Genomic DNA, 25477 nt, shown 5'->3' with positions numbered 1-25477 from the left:
TCTCCATCTTTTATTTTTGTGTCTGGATTCGGTGTGAGCGCTGCTGCCGGTACCATGGACCGTTTCACCCACAACGCCATCATTTATCACCATAGTTAAAATGTCTCCTTAAATGCGCCTCATTGAAGCTGACTTGCACGTATTGAATCACAACTGGGTGCCATCTGTTTTTCACAATAAATTTTCTGTCTGGCTTGACCAGGACTGGCCTTAAAAATCTATTATTAATGATAAATGATCACTCCATTAATGTTCAGAGCCCAGGCTGGCTGAGACCTTTAGGGGCCCTGGGGGCCTGTAATATATAACGTGTAATACAGGCACACACTCTACCAGTATTTAATGTCTTTATTATTAAAGTATTAAGGAAAATGCTGAACAGCAAAAAAGAAAATGAAGGGAAACTTTTTCTCCAGCTGTAATTTGGCTTCAGGCTCCGGCTCTCGTGGAGTCGGAGGGTGCTCGGCACCGGGCCAGTCTCCTGCAGTGCATGAAGGCGAAGATGGGATGGACAAACACGAGCAGGGTTAGCAGAGTCAGAGCGACGTCCACCTGCAACCAGCACACCCACCACAGAGTTACAGCATATATAGATACGTGCAGATACCACAGATGAAGCTGGTTATGGATCTATTAGCATAAGAAACGGATTGTTTTGATGAATGTGTTTGGATACAGCTGTAGCTTTGCTGTAGCTACTGTAGCGCCTACGTAAAAGGGGTCTCCGTGCAGAGCTCCTTTGACCAGGGTGAAGCAGGGGTACTGCAGCAGGGAGAAAAGGGCAGATGCGGACATCACCAGACCGTACAGCTTTCCAAAATGACAGGCTGGAAAACTGAAACGGACCAAAAGAAGGATCGGTTTTTCTCACCTGACCGACGGCAGCGTGTCGAGCTGCATGTTTAAGAGTGCGCGTGTGGCGGCTACTCACACGATGCTAATGAACGCCGCATGTCCGCCGTAGAGGAAGGAGCGGTTGATGACTTGTAAAGCAAAGGTGAGGTATTGCAGAGGGAGGAGGGGGACTGAGGCACAGACTGAGAAGATCAGGCCCAGCAGGGAGGTGAGGAAAAGGGAGAGGCAGGAGGAGCGCAGGTCGGCCTCCTGCTCCGTTTCTCCTGCAGAGGTCACAAGGGTCTGAGAACTAGAACTGAAACGACTGCGCAGATGGAACCACCGGCGTGGATTTACCGGGGTGTCGCTTTTTCCCTTTGTGTCTGTCCATGATGAGCCCGTTCCAGGGGGCACACAGCACGCCACAGAGCTGCGTTATGGCGAAGGCGTTGGTGTACCGGCTCACTGAGGGTGCGAGAGCAGAAGAGTCAACCACTGCGGGACAATGGAGAAGACAAGGTTAGCGACAAGTTACCGAGGTCGGGGTCATTCCGGGCCAGCCTGTTGAGGGTGGGGTTGAGCGTTCCAATGAAGAAGTAGTGCCTCAGCTGCATCAGGGACAGCCACACGAGGTGCCGCAGGAAGAACCAGGACAAAACACAGCGCTTGAAGCTCACCGCTGAGCAAATGGAGAACAGAAGGTTTGAAGCATCTTTTGCTCAATTGTTTTCTTTTCTGTTAATCTTTTCCCATTATCATTCAACCTTTCTCTGATTCCTGGGACACGTTGTCCTGCGGTTCTGGGACGGCTCCATTCGGAACGCTCTCGAACTGCTCCACGTGTATGTGTTGGCCTTCTGACACTTCAGCCTGTGGGAGGGAAGAGCACCCATGAGGTGAGGTCAGGGGGCAGCAGCTTCCTGGGAGATCTGCCCCGGTCTCACCCGTAGCTGTAGTGCTCTGGGGGAGGATACGGAATGTGTGAGTTCGGCATCAGGAACAGGGTCCTCAGCAGGTGGATGATGCTGCAGGAGGACAGAAAAAGGAAGGACGTGCGCAGAGAGATTCCGCATTCGTACAGAATCTAGAAGGCAACAAATAAACCCATCGGCTTTATGACATCATGACCGGGCGGGTCGGACGGAACACAACGACCGCACCTTGATGATGAAAAACACCGCAGAAGAAGAATCGAAGGCGCCGTTGTAGAGGGTGATGATGGTGGAGCGATGAGCAGCAAACAGGTTCCCCACCTTCCCCCCAACGACAGGGTTCAGGAATCGTAACCTACTGATCATTCGGTGCCACAGGAGCCTCACCTGCATGTTGGTCAGGAGCAGGAGGATCCCACCCACGGCGAGGCAGGGCGCCGCCACAAACAGCAGCTCCGAGAACGCTGCAGAAGTTCAGGAGGAATCATTAGTGGGACACGCGAGGACGTGGTGACTGGAGCGCCGGCAGGGGATCAGAGGAGGGATCAGTGGAGCGGCGGGGATCAGAGGAGGGATCAGTGAGCGGCCGGGGATCAGAGGAGCAGCGGGGGGGATCAGGGAGGGATCAGCGGGGAGCGCCGGGGGATCGGCGGAGCGGCCGGGGATCAGAGGAGGGATCAGTGGAGCGGCCGGGAATCGGAGGAGCGGCCGGGGATCAGAGGAGCGGGCCGGGAATCGGAGGAGCGCCGGGGATCAGAGGAGCGGCCGGGGATAGGAGGACGAGCAGGGGATCGGAGGAGCGGAAGGGGATAGGAGGAGATGGAAGGGGATAGGAGGAGCGGAAGGGGATAAGCGGAGCGGCAGGGGATAGGAGGAGCGGCGGGAATCGGAGAGCGGCCGGGGATAAGCGGAGCGGCCGGGGATCAGAAGGAGCGGCGGGGATCAGCGGAAGGCCGGGATCGAGGAGCGGCCGGGGATCGGCGGAGCGGCCGGGGATCAGAGGAGCGGCCGGGGATCAGAGGAGCGGCCGGGGATCAGAGGAGCGGCAGGGGATGCAGAGGAGCCCCGGGGAGCAGGAGCGGATCGGCATGGAGTAGAGGGGAGAGGAAGCGAGCGGCGGGGATAAGAGGAACGAGCGCAGGGGATCGGAGGAGACGGCGAACGGGATCGGCGGATAGCGCCTTCCGACGAGGAGGGGGGGGGATCAGAGGAGCGGCAGGGGATCAGAGGAGCGGCCGGGGATAAGGGAGAGGAGAGGAAGGGGATCAGAGGAGGGATCAGTGGAGCGGCCGGGGATCAGAGGAGCGGCCGGGGATCGGGGAGCGGGCGGCAGGGGGATCGGCCGGAGCGGCCGGGGGGGGGGGGGGATCGGCGGAGCGGCCGGGGATCAGAGGAGCGGCCGGGGATCAGCGGAGCGGCCGGGATCAGAGGAGCGGCCGGGGATCAGAGGAGGGATCAGGGAGCGGCCGGGGATCAGAGGAGCGGCGGGGATCGGAGGAGCGGCCGGGGATCGGCGGAGCGGCCGGGCGAGCCAGGATAAATACCTCCGTCAATAACAGATCCAGATGTGGAATTCCGGATGTGATCTGTCTGGACAGATGTGATCTGTCTGGACAGATGTAATCCGTCTGGCAGATCTGGACAGATGTGATCTGTCTGGACAGATGTGGACACATGTGATCTGTTCGGACAGATGTGATCTGTCTGGCAGATCTGGACAGATGTGATCTACATTTGCTGAAATTGGCCATAGATTTCCTCCACATGTTTGATCCAGCTGTTGCCTTCTATTTGCTTGTCTGCAGGAAGCAGCAGATGTTTGATTTCAGCTTTTGTTTGATGTTTTTCATCTAAGCCCACGAACAGCAGCTCGAAGCTTAAAACCCAGAAAACGGTCAAATAACGAATCAGATTGTGAATATTTTACAGAAGAGTTACAGAAAAACTCAGATCCCGAACCGTCTCTCCGTATCCATCTCCAGGTGTAGCGGAGCGCCGACCTGCCGACCTCTGACCCCACTGAGCCGCTCAGCTCTGGCTTTGATTTGTGTGTGTGTGTGTGTGTGTGTGTGTGTGTGTGTGTGTGTGTGTGTGCTCACCTGAACTGGAGAAAGCCACAAGAAGAGTTCCAGTTGTGTACAAACATCTATAGAGAAATATAAATGTAAGCTTTTTTAGTGTGTGTGTGTGTGTGTGGCATCTGCATTATAAAGTCTGTTCAAAGCTGTAAAACTGGTGGCTGAAACCAGGTGAATATTAAGATGACAAGTTTTAAGGTCAGTGTTGAGAGTTGGAAGCTGCTGCTGCTGTTCAGCCTTTTCTATTCTGGGATGTTGGGACAGAACGACGCTGCTTCGTTGCTTCGACAGGTGAAACGGCAGCTGGACTCACATGGCCAGGAGCCGGGTGACCCTGGTGCCAAAGCGATCGAACAGGAAGCCGTTGGGCAGACACAGGAAGTTGTTGAGGAAGGAGGCGACGGTGAAGACCAGGGAGAAGCGCTCGTCCTGCCTGCTGCAGTCTGAGAGGGCAGAGACGGAGAGAGGCTGGATGGAGTAATGGTCCTGTAACGCTCACGTTAACCCTGAGGGGACCAGCACAGAGGTCCACCTGAGACCCGCGGCCGGGCTCACCTGTGCCGCCCTGGCTGCTGTTGCTGCCCGGGACGCCGGAACACAGCTGGCTGAAGTAGCGCTCCTCCTTCAGCACAAACACCAGGGAGGGGAACCCGAACACCACGCCTGCGAAGCACAGACACTCCAGCGTCCCCGAGACCAGGGTCAGCCAGTAGCGGCGCCTCTGCATGGTCCACAGCCTCGGGGGAGCGGCGTCCTCCAGCCCAGCTCAAATTTATTTCCCCGTCCGACTTCAAAAAAGGGGTTAAAGAGCAGAGAAGTCTGTTTATCTCTTTCTATTAATGAACCACTCAAAAGGGGCCCGGGGGCAGAAATACGCCCTGGTGAGCAGCTATTGGCGGAGATCCGACCACCTGGAACAGAAAAGCAGGGTCACTTTTTCCTCAAGACACATCTGATGATGCTTAACGCTGGAGAATCGGACTCACCTTGAACTTGAAACGCCTTAAAAACCTGCTGCCCAGAGACTTTGGTGGGAGGTCACATGGAAACACGGAGGAGTAAAGATTATGTAAATACAGTATGCAGAGAGAGAGAGTTAAAGTTTAACAGAGCAACATTTGAACATTATCTCCGATGGCAGCAGCTTCTTTAATTATTTCAGGACCACAGACCCGTGTGTTCCAGTTATAATCGTGTAATTACTCATTGGCTTTTCTACCCAAACACAACACCTGTGGTTTAAAACTAAAAGTGCACCTCCTCTCTCAACCCCACACTTTAAACCTTTAATCTTCAGTTTATTCTCTCTGGTCTGTTACAGGACCAGACGGTGCTCACCATAATCCAGATTAGAGGTAATTTAGCTCCAATATGCCACCATGACAGAGGGCACGTGGGAGGCATTAACCCACGCAACATCACCCTTTCATTCCTTAAGAATGTGCGTTCGTAAAGAGGAAATTCGGCGGTGAACGCACGCAAAAGGCCGTGGGATGATTCCACTCACCGAATATTTGAGGCATCGGTCCGAAGGTGAGCAGGGAAACGGGAGCAGCGGGTTCCAGGTGATCGTCCTGCCGTTGTCCTCCGTCGAGCTGCGTCTCTGATGGATGCGTCCGGCCTCATCAGGGTGGGAGAACATGTGGAGATAGACGCTGACACGCACCGGTGACGTTATCTGGAATTATCCCGGCAACATACGTTATGATCCTGTGGAAATGTAACTGCAGAAATAAATAATGAATCTGGTTTCATGCTTATTGCTGAAGCGAGCCAACGAATAAGACCATTTGAGCCGTGCGATTTCATCATTGTTTAGGATTATTCCATTAATATTCCATTCTACCTTCTGACTACATGTTGTCGGGAGTTCTCAGAATTCTAAAACTGTCTGCTCTGATGTGTTTCTGTCACTGGCTGAACTACTTATGCACGTAGACACCATGAACTGAAACATCTACCCATTTACATGCTCCCCAATAACCACTCCAGGACGGATTGTGGACCCACATTTTCTTTGGAGCCCCAGTTCGGACCAATGTCCCACCTAATTTAATCGGAGGAAACTGGGTTAAAAAATAAGGTGTGTATCCATCTGTGCAGAAGTGAAGGAAACAGGACTAAAAGATTCAAAACGTATTTTAATCAAACGACAAAACCAAGATGTGTCGCAACGGTCTCCGCCACCAGAGGGCGACAAAGACGGTGTTAATTCCCCCCTTCGGCTCACGTTTGAAAATACGCAAAATGAACTAAAACAAAACAAGAAAACAACAACACCAACAACAACAACAAAACAGGAGAACTCAAGGATCAGTGTGATGATCGTTATAGTTTAAACACATGCGACCTGTATGGATTGAGATTTAAACAACTGATGGGTTGTTTTACTCTAAATGTCACGTGTATGATGAAATTACTGTCTCTATAGAGAGAAAAGTGGTTGTTTATTCTTAGAATAAAGCCTAAATCTTCCGCGTGCATGGATGATGAACGCCCCCCACGAGTTCTCTCCCCTCCGCTTCCTCCTCCTCCCCCCCAGCGGAGAGGAAGAGCAGAGGCAAGTGAACAACAAGCCGCGGCAGGGAAGCTCAGAGGTGGGTGTTTTCTCCGACCGCCGCCTGCTCTCGCCTCCCCGGGGACCGTGCGCCGGATCCGCGCGTCGGCTCCCGCTGGGCCGCCTTTGTCGTCCCGCATCGACCCACTTCTTCGAGCGTCCGGGTCGAGCTTCGGACCGTGTCGGCGCAGCGGCACTCGGCTAGGCCCGAACCCGCCTCGCTCACGCGTATGGACGTTGAAAAAGACGCTTAAGAGGCCCCGGAAGCGGTAATTGTCTGTCTTTTGCTCCTTTCAGTCGTTTCTGTAGTTTGTCGCCATCATGCAGGAGGAGAGGCGCGACTCTAAAAAGTCCCGAACTTGTTAGCGTTAGCATTGTGCTAGCCAGGCTAGCGGCGGCTAATTTACGCAGCGCTGGCTGATTGCGCTCATTAGCTTAATGAATAACGCGTGGAAAGATCGCGTCGGAACTTTGGGATTTGGGATTTAGTGGTGCTGCTTTGCAACGTGGACGCGGAGCGGTCTCAACTTTCGCCGACTCCGCGCACCGTGCGTGAGCGGTGTCGTTGTTCACCGACTCGACTGTCTGTAAACACAAAAGAATTCGGATTTTCAGTGAGTTTTGGGGGGGGTTTAAGGGCTTTTTTTAAAAAAGTGGACGCCCGCAATGAATCCGGAATTCCGCGCAAAAGAGCGCAGGTCCGGGGTCAAAGTCCAGTCTCGGTTGGCTCGGTTCCCTGCGCACCTGAGACGCCCTCCACCCGCAAACGTTGCGTGTGCGCGGCGCCTCTCGGGGCTTCGGAGGCGTGATTCTCCGTGGGACTTGAGTCCACTACGGTTCTTTAAAGCCGCTTTAGGCGGTTCCGTGATTCGGCAGCGCTGGTGCGGTCTGCAGGCGGAGCAGAGAGACTGGTTCCTGGTTCCGAGAGCAGCCGTAAAGAACCTGTTGTCCGGATGTGTGAGGTGTGCTGGGGCGGCAGCCGTGTTGGGTCCCTGTCTTTAACCACTCTGTAGCGGAACCACACCTGGATCAGCAGGTGGATCCAGCTGGGCTGCACATGTGGCCGCGGTGAATCCGAGCCGGATCGGCCGGAACCGCTGCAAGGTGGACATGCTTGTCATAGTTCCCAGAACCCCCTGCAGGCACCTCTGCTCCAGGCCGTTGGAACAGAGATGGAAGCGATTGTGAGCAAGTTCGGACACGATGTTTGCTCAGAAATGCCCCCCTCTAAGACGAGGAAAATAGGCGCACACACACACGCACACACACACACACACACACACACACACACACACCACACACACACACACCCCGGAGCTGAACGCTTCCTTTTGCTGCCCTGAATTAGCTTCTATCCACTGTCTATAGGGGCTAAAGTCCAGCTATTCAGCGGGCTGTTGCAGACAAGGCTATCATTTGTGAGGCTGTAATGACGGGCTTTCAGCGCCGCCATGGGTGTGTCTCTCACACACACACGCACACACACACACACACACACACAAAAGCTGGGTTTGGAACGTGCGCTCCTCCTCCCGTCAGCCTTATTTCTTCCTCTCTCCGCATCCAACGGTTCCACCAGGTGCCCGTTTTTATTCGAACGGCGACGAGGCTGAAATCAAAGTGGCCAGATTTGTCCGGCCCGGGCCAGAAAGGGACGCGACGGCGCTCGCCGTGGCGTGGCGGTCACCTTAAAAAACGGTTTGAAATGACGTCTAATCTTGTGACGAGGTCAAAGGTCGCAGTCAACTGATGCACTGATCCACAACGGGGGGCTGTGTTGCCGTTTGTTCTCTTTCCTACCTGATGTGACGTGTGTGTGACGCATAAATGAACTGGCCCCCGTCTTAAACTGGTGCTGTGTGTGTGTGTGTGTGTGGGGGGGGGGGGGGGCGGAGACCTAGTGGTTTCCAGCCTAAGGGCAATTCTGAATTCAGTCCGACTGATCTCTTTCCCCTGAGTAACAGCCTCTGCACATTTCCTTGCTAAGAATAGTAAGCTGGCATCCCATAGACGAGCCAGTCGGCCTTACGGAGGTCTCTGGAAAGTGTGTGTGTGTGTGGTGTGTGTGTGTGTGTGTGTGTGTGTGTGTGAGAGAGAGAGAGAGAGAGAGAAAGAGAGGGTGAACAGTGCTGTGATGGGTCAGATTAGGATGGCAAAAGCAGTAGTTATTGGATGTGAGCACTGGCATGCCTACACACACACACACAACACACACACACACAGATGGAGGCAACGTCTCTGTGTGACCATTCAGATGCAGCTGAGTCAGCGTTGTGCTTGGCCAAGCCACAGCAGCATTTTTAGGATGGCCTAAGAGCGCGCGTGTGCACGTGTGCACATGTTCGCGTCCCCGCAGAGAGGGTTTAATCCTCCAAAGAAACCGCGGCGTCCTGTCGGGTGATTGGTCGATAACGTGTGTGTCCAGGAAGTCAGGAGCTTGATTTGAGCGAGCGTTTGTGTGTTGCTTGCTAGCAGCTTCGTTTTCCGGTGATCCGGTCAGGTGATGCTAGCTCGTCCGCGCACCAAACCGCCCCCCAGGAGGACAAACCGAGGTTGCGTTTGCCGGCTTCTCTGATGTGTAAACGTCTGTCTAAATCTGCGACGGAGGCCTGATGGCTCATCTGTTGAACTTGTCCGCTAAGAATGTGGTCGTTGGGTCTGTGGCAGCGTCACCGTTGGATCAGAGGAAGGAGCAACAGTGGCGTGAGAGACGGTTGACAGCAGCACAATGAATAATGGAAGGACTCCTTATCAGGCCAGACAGGAAGTGGCTCGCTCACACACGAGGGGGGGGGGGGGGGGGCAGTTCAGTTCACCCTTATTCCTTTGACCCCCAACAAGCACTCAGTCACCAGGACAAACTTCCTTTTTATGTGATGGGCGGGACCAGGCTCATGTGGGGGGGGGGGGGGGGACGCTAATGCTGACGGGACGGCGGGGAGGAAGAACAGACATCGGAACCAAAGCCCTCGCTGAGCGGGTCGGGTCAAAGTTCAAGGCAGCAGCTTCCGGGAGTCTCTGGAGTTGATAAGTAACCGGTCACAAGTGGGCTGATGGGAAACTATCCCCGCCCAAAGCTAACGCCCAAAGCTAACACCCAAAGCTAACGCCCGGTTGGTCTTGTTAAAATAAACAGAATATATTGTTAAACAGAACAGCAATAACTAGCAGCGCCTAATAATCATTTCTAAATAGGTTGTGATAGCGGATAATAGACCTTTTACACTTGTTTACACTTGGCGGGGAGGCTAGCAGCTCATTCTGATTCCACCTTTTATCCGTCTTTGCTGTGGGTTTGAATTCTTTTCCCTGTTTTCTTCGCTGTGTCTTGTATGAAACTTCTTTTCTGATCTCCTGACGGGTAAAATTCGAACCATCGTTTGTTTCCATGAGGGATTTATTGAGCTTCTTCTTGTCTTGACGTGCATGCAGAACCTGCAAAGTTCCTGTGTGTTAGCTTTGGAGGTGCATGAGGCGAGGGGGACCCCCCCCTCCAGCCTGAACCACCTGTCTTTTTTAAGCTCATTTTCAGCTAATATCCCGGTTATATCCGAGCCCTTTGTTTTACCCTTTGAACCCTGAACGCTCAACCGCACCCTCGTCTGTCCTTTGCATCCTCACCTCCTCTGCGTTTGTGGAACGAAGCGCTAACGAGCTGACGAACGTGCTAAAGCTTCTTCACATCTCGTCTATTAATAACCGGTGACGGTTCCACTTCCCGGCGTCTGCTGCCGATCTTCCCTCCTCGAATTAACACGCTTCCTTTCTCCGTCACCTTCTCCCTCTCTCGCCACCCGGCTTTAAGCTTGGGCTCTGCTGGGGCTTTAACGTGAGCGGGTGGGCTGCTTCTGATCGGCGCCTGCTGGGTTCTGTCCCTGGAGCGGGTCCTGGTGCTGGGTGAAGGTTCTGGTGTTGACTCTGCCCTGTCCTGTCCTCTGCTCTACTCTCAGCGTGTGAATGGAGCAGTGTGCGAGCACGGCCTCCCTGCTGGCCTCGGTGCGGGAGCAGGAGAGGCAGTTTGAGATGCTGAGCCGAGCTCTGGAGGAGGAGCGGAGGTCATGTGCTGGCACCCTGCCCCGCCCCCTCCCCAACATGCAGGTAATGGCGGAATTGCCCCCACGGTCCCCCTCTCCTCTCTTCCTCATGCACGCATTCCAAGGAAAGTGTGTGGGATCCGCCCACAGCGCTGTCTTTGTGGTCACTCTCATCCCATCCCTTCGGACCTGCTTGAGCGGGGGTAAATGCCTCCTCAGGGGGCAGCGGGAGGTCCCTCCGGTACCGTCTGAGGAGGGCATTTACCCCCGGCGCCACACATTCCCACCCATTTTCACCATCTCCTCTGGTTCCCCAGCAACCACCCCTGTTTCCATCTGAACTCCACCCTCCCGCCATCAAACCTCTTCGTCACAACTCCTCTTGGATTCATCGCGTTTGTCCCCACTTGTCCGACGGTGTGCACGCACGCGTGTACGTACGTGACCTGGCGTCGATTGTCTTTGCGTTATTGGAGAATATCGACCCGTTTGGAGGCCTGTTTCATGGCTTTCGTAGTGCTGCTCAGGCTAGTAGAGAATTAGCATCTTTGTGAGCCTCAGGCTTGGACCCGGTCAGGCCAGCCTTTACATTCATCCACTTCCTCCTACATATAGACGTAGCTATGTGTCTGGCTTCAGTGGAGCTGTGAAGGAGCCCGTGTGACCTGAACGAATCTTTGTCCCAGCGAGCCTTTGGGATGCATGTGTTACAGTGAGCGCTGTTATCTGTTCCTGTGTTTACATAGCCCGGAGGCTTCGGCATGCCTCTGCCACTCTCCCGTGCAGCACAGCGCAACCAGAGTGTTCCGACAGGTTCCCACATGCTCACACCTGCCCAGCACTTTCTATCTTCTCTTCCCTAAAGAGAAAACAGTGTTTTTTTTTAACCTTCACACACGCCGTGTTTGATTTTCACTGGCTCCAATTATTTATTACGTCCCAGTGATTGATTAATTTAGAGTAAATCTCCTCGCTTTAGTGGCGAGAGACCGGTCTGTCGTGTTTCTAAATCAGCGTTGAGCAATCAGGATCCACCTCCATGTTGTTGGAGGCGCACAGGGCGCCCCCGTGTGGTGGCGGGAGGAAGTAGGCCACACCCTCAGGTGAGAGCAGGCCGTGCAGGTGGAGCAACTCCACGAGGAAAGATGGATATTTGGGTCACCGTCTCCTTCACACTTTGCAGGCTGCTGTTTTTCCTCCCTCCATCATCAGAGTCAAATCATCTCATTCTTTATTCTGTCTGAATTCTCTTTGTTTAATTTAATAATTGGATGCTTTTGAGACCTGCGGTGGCCGTTTGTGTGATCATTGGTGAGCTGCAAATGTATTTTTTTTCCCCCCATTTTTCTGTAGAACGGCCGCATTCCTTGTGATGCAGACGTAGAGAGGCTGACACTGAACGAGAGTTATACCAACGGGTCACATCACGTAAGCGGCTGGCGCTCCTCCTCGCCGCTATCTTCCAAACGGGGCGGCCCCGACCTTATCTCCGGAGCCGTGTCCTGACGCCGCTGTTTCTCTGTCATGTAGTTTGCGATGGAGCCGGGCCAGATGGTGCAGGAGACCTACATGGTGGAAGAGGACCCCCAGGAGTCCCCTCCCATCGTCTCTGTGGAGACGGGGGAAGACGGGACCACGCGGCGTACGGAAACCACGGTAATAACCCCCCCGAAAGGGAAGTGCTCAAAATAAAAAGGTGAAATTAACTTGCTTTTGCACTTTTCAGGTGAAGAAGGTGATAAAGACCACCACCACTCGCACGGTCATCCCCTCTGTGTCCGACACGCTCTCCCTGGATGGTGGTTCGGTGACAGGGATGGGGGGGTACACCACACCTGTGGGGTACAGGCAGGGACCCAGCGTCGTGGTGCCCACTACCGTGCCCCGCAACTATCACTACGGACCCCCTGTGGGCTACAGCGACTACCGAGCAGGACCCCCGTCGGACGCCTACGCGAGCCTCAACAGGAGCGCCCACATGGACGATCGCTACAGGTGGGTGGAGCTTCACCTGTGCTCGGAGCCACCGGGCTTGGGTGGGAATCACCTGACCGTCATTGCATCTCGACCCGCAGGCCTGTCCACCCAGACGGTTACAGAACCCTGGATGCAAGCTACAGAGCTCACAGCCGGAACCAGCTGGACCCTTATGCGGCTCAGCCACAGGTTGGCTCAACGTTCCGGCCTTGATTAATACTTTGGCTCGTTAGTGGCTTCAGACTTCGAGGAGCCTGCTGCTTATGTGTTCTCACCGCGTAGGTTGGACGTATGGGGAGTGCGTTGGAGCTGTCCGCCATCCCCAGATTTGTCCCGGATCCGTACGGGCTGGAGGACGATCAGCGCAGCATGGGCTTTGACGAGCCTGATTATGGGCTGGGCCACCCGCTGCACTTTAGCACTGTTCCCCGCAACCATCACGCGTTCCCCCAGGGGCCACCACGGAGGGCTGGGTAGGATTTACACGATAAAACACACCCTCCGTACGCACGGGATGTTTGAGTTGAGATTGTTTGTGGCTTCTTTAGGAGCTATGAGGGCACCTTGGATGGTGACATGAGTGGTCCAGGCGACATGTACTACTGGGGGGGAGCGCCACTGGCCCAGGGGGAGAGGGGCAGCATGGCTTCCCTGGACAGCACTCTGAGGAAAGGACCGGGCCCTGGTGGCTGGCGCCAACCAGAGCTTCCCGAGGTCATCGCCATGCTCAACTACAGGCTGGACCCTGTCAGAAGCAACGCCGCCGCCTACCTGCAACACCTCAGTTATAAAAACGATAAGGTGAGAGACCGAGTCAGTTATATCGCGGGTAACTCTGAGGTCGAGGTGACACCTCAAGGACGAGAAGTCCTCAACGCTCTCTAGATGTGATTACAGCGTGCTCTGTGATAGAAGATGCCCCAACAGTAGAGGTACACAAAGTTCTGCTATTGCCAGACGGATAAGAAAACAGACTGCAAACTGCTCCATTTAAACTGTGTCGACTCTTTATCTCTCTCATATTCTTCTTCTTTATTGATGCTACAGTGGAATTGCAGATTGTCCCTGGGCTGATTGTCACTGACGTCGGAGTAGAATCGCTCCTACGAAATACAAATATGAGAAAGCTCTTGGGAAGAACCTGTCCCTGAATCTGTCCCTGTTCTCGGTGACCTTTAGCTCCTGGGTCTCCTTCCCCACCACCGTGGTACCGGCCGACCAGGAGGTCCTGTAGACCCAGGAACCTCAGGCTGTCTTTTCTAAAGTCCCCATCCAGGTCTTTGTTCTTGTCAGTAGGACAGGGGTGGGGTCAGGACAGGGGTGGGGTCAGGACAGGGGTGGTCAGAAGTGTTCAGTAGCAGGTGGGGGTTGGGAGGCCTCGGTGAGACCTTCCTCAGCTCCAGGGGGAATGTTCTGCTGGTCCTGGCACGCGTTGACCACCTGCCCCACCAGGCCCAGCACTCGTCCTGGGGCTGCTCTGCTCCTCTCATGACATTTCAGCTTTTTTTTAGTGAACCGCTGCATCTTTATCTTTGTTCTGCAGGTCAAGTCTGAGGTGAGGCGCCTGAAAGGCATTCCTGCTCTGGTTTCTATGCTTGACAACCCAAACAAAGAGGTCAGTTTGCTGATTCCCCTCCACGACTCTGTTCTTTCTTCGCTTTATTGTCTTCTGACCGACCCAGGTGGGGTCAACGTTAGAGATAATTGTTCTGATCTGAGCTCAGTTTGAGACTCACAACTAATTCCAGCTGCATGTAAAAATGAAATAGGCATTTTTCAATAATAAGCGCATATTTGACTTGTGTTTAAATCCGTAGGTCAACATTTGTGCTAAATACGGTTTGGGCCAAAACAGCCTGTGGTTTTTCTGCGACTCCCTTTCATTAGGCACCGACTGTGGCGACGCTCTGCTGATGTTTAAACGAGTATTACCAGAGCAGACCACATCATTCATTCCTCTCCAGTCAAAAAGGGAATTTTATTTTAAATTTCTCAGCCATTTCAAGCAGTTGTGCGAGCTCTGCGAACACAACCGCCTCGCTCTCTGTCTGGAAGAGATGCTGCATAAAACTGCCTCGTGAAACCAAAAAGTCACACGAATTATTAACAGAACTGTATAAACTCTGAATAACTTGATAGTGGAACGTTCAATCATTCCATGCACACAATCGCATGAGTGCCAGAGCCAAGATTTGGTGTAAATTGTGTACTAGAGTGTGACATTTATTAGGATAGGAGAATAAATGCTGTGTTAAAGTGGTGCTTCATCACAGCCAACAGCTCCATAAGCCAAAGCTGCGTCTCTGTTGTAGGTTCATCACGCAGCTTGTGGGGCGCTGAAGAACATTTCCTACGGCAAAGATCCCGACAACAAAATTGCCATTAAGAACTGCGATGGAGTTCCTGCACTGGTCCGGCTGCTGAGGAAAACCCGTGACCAGGACCTCACCGACACCATCACAGGTTCGCGACCCATCACACTGCAAAGTGGCAGGAAATAGGTGGGAGACGTTTCTCTGCATCCTTTTGCCACAACATGCGGTCTGAGTGAAGAGCTACTGGGCTGTAAATAACAAATATCATGAACGCGTCGTCCCAGCAAGGTAGGCAGGAGGAAACGTCCAAATTTGGGCATTGAGGGGGGAAATGAATTTCCCAAGTGTATGAAAAATTCCTCTGGAGCATGTGAGAATGTCTGCACAGCATCTGGACTTCTGTAGGACTCATGCTTGGGGTCATTGTCTCCAAGGCCTCATTTCCTCTTTCCACTGGCACCTTTTATGGTGGTTCAGACCAGAATGTCAGTACCCTCAACTTGGACCCCGTCACATCTTTTGGCAAATGACGTCCCAAAAAGGGTCACACGCGTTTTCCTGCCACTCTTCCGAGTCGACAACATCAAAATCCTGAAAGGAATGCACACATGAACGTGAATGTTGAGCCCTGACTGGGCAAAAGCTGCAAACCGTCGTGTTCTCTACTTTCTATGGTTTAGGAATGAAAACCAATCTTTTTAAGAAAGGCTCCTGCTTCCTCACAGGCACTCTGTGGAACCTGTCGTCCCACGACTCTGTGAAGATGGAGATCGTGGATCATGCACTGCACGCCCTCTCTGACGAAGTGCTCGTACCTCATTCTGGCTGGGAGAGGGGGAGCAACGGAGCGGGAGGGGGCGAGGAGAACTGCAAGCCCAGGCATCTGGAGTGGGAGACGGCCCTCACCAACACAGCAGGCTGCCTCAGGTATGGAGCCCTGGGGTGGAACCGGGAAAGAGCTTCTCCTTTACTATAAATCCAACCATCAGAGCCGTTGGGAGGGGTGCCGAGCCTCGGTAGGAGGCCCCCGGGAAGACCCAGGACACGTTGGAGAGGCTATGTCTCTCGACTGGCCTGGGAACGCCTGGGGATCCCCCCGGATGAGCTGGGAGAAGTGGCTGGGGAGAGGGAAGTCTGGGCTTCTCTCCTTAGGCTGCTGCCCCCACGACCCGACCCGGATAAGGGGTAGAGGATGGATGGGTGCCGAGCCTGATTAACGGTCCCTAATTCCGGGGTCCGTTGTTCATGTGTGTTGGATTTAATGGGAATTCTCTGAGCCAGGGAACCGGGGGGCACTGACACCAGCAGTGTAAACAGTGCTTCCCCGCCTCTTATCTTTGTTCACAACACATTCCTCACAATTTTTGTGTTAATGTATAGTTTCACTGTGGAAAAGCTGGAAAAAGTGAATGGATTTGTTCATTCTCACACTTTCGTTGAGTTCTGCTTTCACTTTTTATGATTTAAACAAAAAAGAACATTAGTGGAAAGTGAGGAAGTTTGTTTTTTGAGGTTTGTTGTCGTGATTTGCCTCCGCTGGCCGAGACGTGAATTTCCTGAGTTGTGAAGTGAAATCCAGCCCCCTGCTGTGCGTCCTGGTATTGTTAGAGAAGGAGAACGAGAAGGAAAAACAGACTGGGGAGAAACAAACCCGTCATTCCGGACAATTTGTTGTTTCTTCGTGAGGGGGATGAACGGAGGACGGAGCCAGGGAACGTCGACGAACGCTCTCAGTCAGGAATCCTGAGCTTAAGAGAATCCAACCGGACTTCAGTTCTTACGCCTGAGAATATTTATTTTAAATGGTCCAGAATTGTAACGTGACCTCACTGATTTGTTCTCTTTTTTAAGTCAATAACTTTACCACTAGTTTCTTTGAAAGGACCCAAATCCTCTCAAATCCTCTCCATTTATAGGTTGTTCTCCACCAGCTCTTCTGTGCTAATCCGTGCTTTGTTTCCCCTCGTCTCCTCTTTCCTCCTCCACAGAAACGTGAGTTCAGAGCGCAGCGAGGCCCGCAGGAAGCTGCGAGAGTGCACGGGACTGGTCGACTCGCTCATGTACATCGTCCAGTCCCAGATCGACTGTAAAGATGTCGACAATAAGGTGAACGCCGCTCTAAACGACTCGCGCAGCTCTGCCGTGTGCTCGCCTGACGAAACGTGCGCTATGTTTTTCTCATTGCAGCTGATCGAGAACTGCGTGTGTCTGTTGAGGAACCTGTCGTACCACGTGCACCATGAAATCCCCGGCTCTGAGCGCTATCAAGAAGCGGTGCCCATTAACCAGGGCCCCGCCCCCTCCAGCCAGAAAGGGGGGTGTTTCAGCTCCCGTAAAGGAAAAGGTTTGTGACTCCTTGCCTACTTCCTGAACGTGAAATCAAGGCCTGTATCATTTTTTAAAGGAGTCAAAGTGAAAACAGATTTTTCCCAACTGGTTTTAACGACTTTTAAAAAATGTGGTGCCAGCAGCTGTTTGATGTGTGTGTGTTTATTAACCTGAGCCGTGGCGGCGCTGGTGTGTGTTCAGTTTCAGTGCTTTTGGGATTGGAAGTGGTGGCTCCGTTATGGCTGCTTCCCTTTGACTTACTGTCCATGCTCTCTCTTCCTCATGTGCTTTTGTTCCTCTCCTCTCCTTCCCTTCTTTCTCTCCTCCTCCTTTGCGGGCTGGGCTGCAGATGAGTGGTTTTCCAAAGGTAAGCTCTTGCCTCTATATGTTTGCTCTTTGCTTCAGCTGCCTGTTGCCATTGTTGATGTAGCTTTAGCTCCGACTGCCAGGGTACTTCCCGTACTTCCGTGTCCTTTTCTCTCCTTTATAGCTAAATCATTCTAAACAAACACGTAACTTTCGTCTTAGTCTTGGCATGTTTTAATCAAACCACATCAGACTCAGAATATTGCATCCGACATGTTATTTTAAACGTTTGATTCCAGGTGGGAAAGATGACGATGGTGCTGCGGACACAATAGACATTCCAAAGAGAGCCACGCCTGCTAAAGGTAGCTAACGCTTCCACTGTATATGACACGGTTTAGAGAAGACTTGAGCTCTTTTTATTCCCTCCCTCCACTCCTCAACAGGCTATGAGCTACTGTTCCAGCCAGAGGTGGTCCGTGTCTACACGTCTCTGCTGAAGGAGTCAAAGAACCCGACCGTGCTGGAAGCCTCAGCTGGAGCCATTCAGAACCTGTGTGCTGGACGCTGGACTGTAAGAACTGTTGTTTTACTCTTGGATTTCAGCCCTCACGTCTCAGAGAAGCAGCAGATTTCTTGTAAAATGCTTCCATAATGTTAGAACCAACATTTATTGGGGTTAAGGTACACACACACACACACCCTAGCAAAATAATGACCAACCACAATATTTAAGATTGTTTTATGATGCTTTTTGATCAATTGGGAAGTCAGTGTAACAAATCTATCAGTGCTTGACAGGAAAATCACTATTACATTTAAATAATCCCTTTTTGAACACTTGGTTCAATGTTGTCTTTTTTTTTTCAAATTTCAAATGACTTATGAACAAAAGTGAGGTCCAGTTACATAAACAGATAATTAGACACCGGTTGGTTTATCATAGCTCAGGTGAACCTTCACTTTAAAGCTCAGATACAGAGTGATGTCATAGTAAATAATATAAAATAATAATAACTGAGAGGACTGTAATGGGAGACGTCTTCAGGAAAGATTCTTAGTGCTATTGGTATATATAAATATATATATTTTTAAAAAGGAGGTTAGCAGTCAGGTGGCCAGGGTTGCTGGTTTAATAAAGCCTAACTGTGTCTAGTATGGACGCTACATCCGTGCCATCCTGCGCCAAGAGAAGGGCCTGCCCATCCTGACGGAGCTGCTGGCCCACGGCAACGACCGCGTGGTCCGAGCCATGTCCGGAGCGCTCCGCAACCTGGCCATTGACGCGCGCAACAAAGACCTGCTAGGTGAGAGTGGTGAGGGTGCGCTGCGTGGGTGACCCGGACGTGGGCCTGAACCGCTGTTTCTACAGGTAAACACGCCGTGCCTCACCTGGTGGCCAACCTGCCTGGCGGGGGTCAGAGTCAGCCGCGCGGGGGCTCTCAGAGGAGACGGTGGTGTCTGTGCTCAGCACGCTCCTGGAGGTTCTGGGGTCCGGAGTGGACGCGGCCAAGACTCTCCGGGCCTCGCAGGGCATCGAGAGATTGGTGCTGATCAACAAGGACGGGTAAGGCCCCGGTTCAGCCCCCGTGGTTACTGTACTACACCTTGTATTTAAGTCCTCTCCTCTCCACCGGGGTCCCCAGGAACCGCTCCGACCGGGAGGTGCGGGTGGCGGGCCTGGCGCTGCAGATGGTGTGGGGCTACAAGGACCTGCGACGCACATTGGAGAAGGACGGGTGGAAGAAGACGGACTTCATGGTCAACTTAAACGCTCCCAGCAACACCAGGGCCAACGGAGGGTATGAGGACAGCACCCTGCCGCTCATCAACAACGGTCAGGATGTGGAAGAACCCACGTTTTTATTGGAGTTGATGGATCTGTGAGTGAAGAGTGTGTCCACGAAAACCTTTTACAGTACAGATACTGGCTTTTTCCCCCCAACAGGAGGTAAAGGAGACAGAGAAATGATCCCCATGAACGACCTCGGACCAGGCAAGTGTCACACACACACACACGAGCACCCACAACCCTCCAGTCACGACACGGCCTGAAAACGTGCTCCCTGTCCTCTCCAGACACTTACTCGTCACTAGACCAGAGAGGGAGGAGGAACACTCTGGAGGACACGCTCGCACCTTTGGACGGAGACCGAGTGGAGGTAAACGGGCGGCGCTCCGATCCCCTCGCTCTCCTACAGAAAACAACACTTGTGTAACTCATAAACGCGCCGGATGAAACACTCTGTGAGGAGATCTTCAGCTGGAGGCTCTGGAATCCATCGGCATCACGACGCTGACCGCGGCTCATTAGTAATTGATCCGGCTGCAGCAGAATCCAGTAATCGCCCCCGACGACCGATAACATCGGCGTGGAAGCAGATTTCCGCGTCCTGAACGCACGGCGCCGGCCTGCAGGGAGCAAAGAGGACGGACGAATGAATTTGGTCAATCGTGTGGGACGGGGTGTCTTCAGAATTTATGGGCCACGCAGATATTGGTTTCTCCTATTAAAGCTGCTAGCGTGTGAACAGACGCTGTCACACACGCCCACAGACAGCATGTCCGTGCATGTCCCGGTAACGCACCGTGCCAGCATCCGTGACTTCCACATAGTTTCTCACCGAGGTGCCTTTTTCTAACGTTTGACTCCTCTTTTTAACTCTTTCATTCCTCTCTTCTTCCTTCTATCTGTCCTGTTTTTATTCTCCGCCCTCTCCTCTGGGGTTCTTTTATAATGTGCGCTTCTTGAAACGACTCTTCCCTGTGTCATCTGTCTGTTTCTCTTCTGTCACACGCTCCTGCTGTCTTTCCCAGGGAGGGATGTATGGGAAGAGGCAGGCCTCTTTGCCCCTCATGGATTCATACAATGGTTAGGCCACACGTGCTGTCACACTGCATGTTAGAGCATGGCATGTTCGTCCCAACGGCTGCTCCAGCTGACTCACAGCACGGCTCATGTTGTGTTCGTACCATAGCTTTGGAAAATCAGTGCTTAGCCTTGTTCCCTGTACTGCACTTTTGCCCCCCCTGCTGGTGAGAAAAAGCAACTTCATTGTCTAGACGTGAATTTGTTGTTCTCTTGTTGTATAAGTGTGTTCTGCTTTTAGCCCCTCCAGGGGGGTACACGTTTAGCCCCTCCAGGGGGGTACACGTTTAGCCCCTCCAGGGGGGCACACGTTTAGCCCCTCCAGGGCGGTGCACGTTTAGCCCCTCCAGGGTGCTACACGTTTAGCCCCTCCAGGGCGGTACACGTTTAGCCCCTCCAGGGGGGTACACGTTTAACGAGGGTCATATTTAGGTTTTGTGAAAGTTCCTAATCGATACAACGTAATAAAACACGAGGTTCCAGTGGGGGACGCGTGTTTGCGCAGCACTTTTGCTGGTGCGATGATGTCACTTCCTGGAAGGGCTGCACTTTGTCCGTTTTAAGCCGTTTTAAACGCGCCGTGCCTCCCGCGGCGCTCTCTGCGGTGGGTTCCTTCACCTGTGCGGCTTCTTCTCTTGCAGAGAAACTGATGGTGTGCATCAGTAGACGGCAGCCTCCTCCCACCTACTGCCCCTGCTGAGCTGCCCCTGGGGGAGCGCCACACGCCTGCTGGAGCAAAGCCCCGTCCCTCCTCAGCTCTGTCGTCTCTCGCAGCTTCTCTCTCTCCTTCTCCCGCTTGGTTACATTCCTGCAGCCGACCAACCGGCGTGGATCTTCCCTCCCTGTGGACAAACTGGACAAAACACTAAAGCCGCTTCGTGGCCTCCAAGAACTGCAATATTAACCACTAGATCGTATCACCATGGCAACGACACTACAATGTCCCCGGACAACACTAACTCTCTGCCAAAGAGCGGAGGCTGTGGCTTCATCTGACCTGTAGACTAAATTATTGAGAACAAAAACTGGACACGTTTGCAGAATTTGTACGTATAAACGCTGACCTACGTGAGCTGCCCCCCCCCCCCCCCGACACTGAGGTATGATGCTAATCCAGTCTGCCGTGTGTTATGCTCCTGCCCCTGCTTGGTAATAGTTCTTTTCTTTGCTCTGTATGACAGAAACGTGCCAAGTGACACTACTATTGCTGCCAGTTAACACAAGATCTCCGCACACCCTTTTTTTTTCATGCGTTGCCATGATACGTGCAGGTGCTGCAACCCCTGCCTTTGGTCCTGACCTATACACATGAGACCCCCCCCCCCCCATAGAATCAGAATCAGTGGCTTCTGTATCTCCAGTAGTTTCTGAAATGGAGCCCCTTCAGTTTGTAATTGTTCTGATGGAGATCCTGAGTTTCCTGCAGCTTTCTAATCATGAATGTTGGCAAACGGGAATCTGCCCGACTCAAAAGCGTCACGTTTGTAACTGGAGTGCCTCACGTGGTCGGGACGGATCCCGTCGATTTGTCAGAGGAAACCAATCGGAGGCGACTGGTTGTGAATACTATACTCTCTGATTCAGCCGTTTTCTACTTTGAGCGACGATGGAACGCGTCTGTACTTGTGTGAATGTAAGATTTGGGTTTTACTGGGGTTGTTTTTATAAGGTATTAAAAGTCCAGCCTAGTTCTGTGTTAGTGACTGCTACCCGTAGCCTGAATGGTGATAACACTACACAAAAGTCGGGTTTTTTTGCCCAGTTTGCTTAAGTACAGTGCTTTTTCTGTAGCAGGACGCATTTTCTTAGTGCCGAGTGAGATGTAGATACTTACTGTACTTCTGGAGGGGATGATTAAACGAAGCACTAGAGGGGGGTAAATGTGTGTTTCCTTACTGGTACCAGTCGGAACGCAGCAGGAAACGCCTTGTTTTTGTCACAGCAAGTTGCCTTCGAGTGCACGCTAACGGGAGAAGAGAGGAAAGCGAGGGATGAGGTCAGGAAGTCCCCCGGAGAAGGCACAGAGCAGAAACTATTTTGTAAAGTGGAGAATAAAATAAGAATAAAAGCACATTTAAACTATATATACCAGAGAATATTTGTTAATTTTATGTGTTTCTTTTTTTTTTTATATTGATTAGGTTTTAATTGTTTTGGGTGCTCTGGGTGAACATGCAAACCTTTCTTCCTGTTTTGATTGAACACTTAATATCTTAGACAAAATGCAAAGTGGAGACAATAAAATCATCAGTTACCTGAAGACAAATGGAAAAGTTTGATTCTGGACCACATAATCCGCCTTGGCTCTTCAAGTTTGGCTCTTCAACTTGCACATTCTCATTTATGAACCAATTATGTAACTAGCAATACTGTTTTTAATAATAATAAAACAATGAATAAGTTAAAGGAGTTCCGAGTCCGTTTTTTTCGCCCGATCTTTGACAGTTTTTTTAACACCTTGCAGGTAATTCCTCCCTTGAGGAACCGGAAGTCAGTTTGCTGCAGGACCTGGACCAGAAACGGGCGCCGGTGACCCCAAATTAAGTGACACTTGAAAAAAAATAGTAAATAAAAAAGTTCGAAGGTCAGTTCTGGAGGACACGACGCCAGGTGAGTGTAATTTAACCACAAACGCCAACAAATTACCTCCAGATTAGCTCGAACGTCTCAGATTAGCTGTGCGGAGTTTGACCCAACGGAACAGGTGAAAAGTTATTAATGATGGAAGTGGAAACCAACCTCAGAAAAAGAGTATTTACACCGAAAGGCGCACAGAAAAGCCACGTTCTGCATGTTCTGTTGAGCGAGCGGGGATGGAGCGTTAGCATCGCCGCGCGGGTTCCCCCCGCAGGATTCTCCGTGACTCCGGTGGTAACAGGGCATCACTGGCCCCCGTGTCTCATCCCCAGCAGCTGAGCATGCAGAGGTACTGGTGGCCCCGCTATGTGGAGCATCTTGTGAGGGAGCTGCAGAGGCAGCAGAACGCCTCCCAGTTCTGTGACACCCTGCTGCAGGCGGAAGGTAAGAGCCAACGGCCGACTGTTGCCCGCCGCCCCCAACGAGGAGCTGATTTCTGTTGGTGTCCCCTCTCAAGGTATCTCGGTCCCCACGCACAGCTGCGTCCTGGCGGCGCTCAGCCCTCAGCTGTCTGAGAGGCTGTCGGGGGCTCAGCCCTCGCCCCTGGGTCAGAGGCGCAAGGTCAGGCTGGACTCCATGACGGCCCAGACCCTCCTGAAGCTCGTGGGCCTCCTGTACTCTGGGGAGGTGGAGGTCAAAGGGAGCCTGGAGAAGGACGAGGTGCTGTACGCCGCCCGGCAGTTTGGGATCACCGACCTGGTCGAGGGGCGGAAGGACGTGTGGGGGAGGGAGGGACAACCCCGGGAGGACACCTGCAGGAAGCTGCAAGGTGGACACTTTGAGACCGGAGGCGGTCCGGTCTCGAAGACGCCTGGTGTCTCAGTGGGGACGCAGACGGCTGGCGAGGCTTTGGGTCGCCCGGGCCAGAGTCACCCTCCACTAACGGTTCCCAGCTCGCCCAGTGGTGCCCCGAGGGGCGGACACAGCAGTGGTGTGTGTGGCACCGGTTCCCATGACGATGACTTGGAATCCCAGATAGCTCAGGAACATGGCTGCCGTCAGGAGGACCGGACGACTTTGGGGACCGGACCGTCAGAAACAGCTGAACAGGAGGGAACGGCGCTCGGTGAGAGAGAGGAGGACCGGGCCGGCGGAGAGGAGGACCGGGCCGGCGGAGAGGAGGACCGGGCCATCAGACAGGAGGACCGGGCCGGCGGAGAGGAGGACCAGGCCGGCAGAGAGGAGGACCGGCCGGCGGAGAGGAGGACCGGGCCGGCGGAGAGGAGGACCGGGCCAGCGGAGAGGAGGACCGGGCCATCACAGAGGAGGACCGGGCCGGCAGAGAGGCCGGCGGAGAGGAGGACCGGGCCATCACAGAGGAGGACCGGGCCATCACAGAGGAGGACCGGGCCATCACAGAGGAGGACCGGGCCACAGTGAAGCAGATGCTCGGGACCACAAGGATTTCCTTCAAGGTGTGTTTTCTGACGCCCGCTAACTTATTTATTTCTGATCAGGCACCTGTAGAGCCGCCTTGTTTCCACCTCGTGTTCACACTACGACCCTGAGCGAGTCGGAGGATTTGGGGTGAACACATGTTGGGCTCTTCCCACTGACGTTAGCAGCAACTAACGAGGATCCCTTGTTGATTGTTGCCGACCCGTTTTCAAAGCTCTGCGTGGTTCCTTCACTCCACTCTGTCTTCCAGTTGAAGCTGGTGAGGACCGAAGGAAAAGCCTGGGAGGTCCTGAGGCGAAGAGACGCTCGTGAGACGCTCACCTCCCCGGGGTCCCGTGTACAGGAGCCCCACCCGCCGGAACCGGTATCGTTTCCTCTTTCTGAAAAGCTTTGTAATGTGTGGAGAACGACCTCCGTTTCCAGGGCAACGAAACACCGTCGCTTCTATTGTATATTATAAATTAATTTCTCCCACTTTTCCAGGCAGACTCCACACCCGAGGCCAAAGGTCAGCCCGTGTCAGGTGACCCACAAGTCAACGGCAGTGGTGGAAAAGTGCTGGATGGGAAACGGAAGAGGCTGGAAAGTGAAGAAATTCCGGAAATTCCGCCGAAGAAAACGGCGACCGCTGACCCCGGCGATGGGACTGGCGCGAGGGACGGACTCCCAGCGGGGGCCAAAGCTGACGGGCGAAGACGGGCCCAGGTGGTAAATGTGAAGGACGCCCAGAGGATTCTCAAGCAGCTTTTCTCAAAAACAAGGAAGCTGAAGGGACGGCAGAGGAAGGACGCAACCCGAAAATCCGGAAACTTACAGAGCGGAGAGGGAGCAGGCGGCGTCCCGGGCACAGACGTGACGGGGCCACAGACCAGGAGCCGAAGGTCTCGCCTCAACTCGGACAGCAACCATAATCACATTTTAGGCCCGATCACCCCCAGGGAGGATAAACTGTCCAAAGAAAACATCTCCGCGGAGGAGGACGTCCTCCTGTCTGCTGGCGAACTGCAGGGGACGTTGTTGCACTGTGTCCCCAGAAGACGAGGCCGGACTGGCAAGGGCCAGAGGCCGAAACCACCACAGAACTCTGAAGGTAAAATCTGCAGGCCTTAAAGAATTTATATCAATGTCTTCAAAATTTGGCTCCCCGCTGATCCGCCAGAATATTGTTCAATTCAGGCCACGTTGTGGAGGGAATGTGGCTTCTAAGAGAGA

At 53.1% G+C, this 25477-nt stretch overlaps 3 protein-coding genes across 6 annotated transcripts; 2 read left to right on the top strand and 1 right to left on the bottom strand.

Annotated features, from left to right (window-relative positions):
* Positions 1–213: 213 nt before the first annotated feature.
* slc43a3a (solute carrier family 43 member 3a) lies at positions 214–5808 on the bottom strand. 4 transcript variants are annotated; one of them, XM_057035692.1, is made up of 13 exons: positions 5352–5642; positions 4400–4632; positions 4158–4287; positions 3866–3912; positions 2154–2230; positions 1995–2087; positions 1779–1918; positions 1599–1704; positions 1370–1513; positions 1192–1299; positions 932–1118; positions 712–835; positions 334–552 (listed from the first exon to the last, which is right to left on the bottom strand). In XM_057035692.1, the coding sequence occupies exons 1-13, from the start codon at positions 5484–5486 to the stop codon at positions 430–432; spliced, it is 1647 nt and encodes a 548-aa protein (XP_056891672.1). In that variant the 5' UTR covers positions 5487–5642; the 3' UTR covers positions 334–429. The 4 variants fall into 4 exon arrangements, with proteins under 4 accessions (XP_056891673.1, XP_056891672.1, XP_056891675.1 ...); XM_057035693.1 differs by lacking the exons at positions 712–835; positions 932–1118 and having other exon boundaries at positions 214–552; positions 5352–5808; XM_057035695.1 differs by lacking the exons at positions 334–552; positions 712–835; positions 932–1118; positions 1192–1299 and having other exon boundaries at positions 1377–1513; positions 4400–4755; positions 4831–5598.
* A 528-nt stretch (positions 5809–6336) lies between these two features.
* Positions 6337–22636, top strand: ctnnd1 (catenin (cadherin-associated protein), delta 1). Its single transcript, XM_057035610.1, is given in 24 exon segments — positions 6337–6441; positions 10352–10499; positions 11789–11863; positions 11966–12091; positions 12162–12430; positions 12511–12601; positions 12695–12885; positions 12961–13213; positions 13956–14027; positions 14725–14875; positions 15453–15654; positions 16716–16833; positions 16915–17071; positions 17405–17422; positions 17661–17726; positions 17808–17935; positions 18518–18668; positions 18734–18790; positions 18793–18928; positions 19008–19198; positions 19310–19357; positions 19441–19523; positions 20179–20233; positions 20872–22636. Coding segments are annotated over 23 exon segments (2838 nt in total). The 5' UTR covers positions 6337–6441; positions 10352–10358; the 3' UTR covers positions 20931–22636.
* A 214-nt stretch (positions 22637–22850) lies between these two features.
* On the top strand, positions 22851–24247 carry LOC130526962 (BTB/POZ domain-containing protein 18-like). Its single transcript, XM_057034957.1, has 2 exons — positions 22851–23251; positions 23325–24247. The coding sequence occupies exons 1-2, from the start codon at positions 23149–23151 to the stop codon at positions 24245–24247; spliced, it is 1026 nt and encodes a 341-aa protein (XP_056890937.1). The 5' UTR covers positions 22851–23148.
* The last annotated feature ends 1230 nt before the right edge of the window (positions 24248–25477 follow it).

The sequence above is a fragment of the Takifugu flavidus genome, chromosome 6, assembly GCF_003711565.1.
Source record: "Takifugu flavidus isolate HTHZ2018 chromosome 6, ASM371156v2, whole genome shotgun sequence".
Lineage (NCBI taxonomy): Eukaryota > Metazoa > Chordata > Actinopteri > Tetraodontiformes > Tetraodontidae > Takifugu > Takifugu flavidus.
Note: the sequence above shows the minus strand (reverse complement) of the source record. Positions and strands in the feature narration are given on the sequence as shown.

Excerpts from the sequence above, each read along its gene's own strand:
- LOC130526962 (XM_057034957.1), top strand. The coding sequence starts at position 23,149 with ATGCAGAGGTACTGGTGGCCCCGCTATGTGGAGCATCTTGTGAGGGAG. Across the intron at positions 23,252-23,324 it reads CACCCTGCTGCAGGCGGAAG|GTATCTCGGTCCCCACGCAC; the intron begins GTAAGAGCCAAC and ends TCCCCTCTCAAG.
- slc43a3a (XM_057035692.1), bottom strand. The coding sequence starts at position 5,486 with ATGTTCTCCCACCCTGATGAGGCCGGACGCATCCATCAGAGACGCAGC. Across the intron at positions 2,088-2,153 it reads TGCTCCTGACCAACATGCAG|GTGGGGAACCTGTTTGCTGC; the intron begins GTGAGGCTCCTG and ends GTTGGGGGGAAG. Across the intron at positions 1,705-1,778 it reads CCAGAGCACTACAGCTACGG|GCTGAAGTGTCAGAAGGCCA; the intron begins GTGAGACCGGGG and ends TCCCTCCCACAG.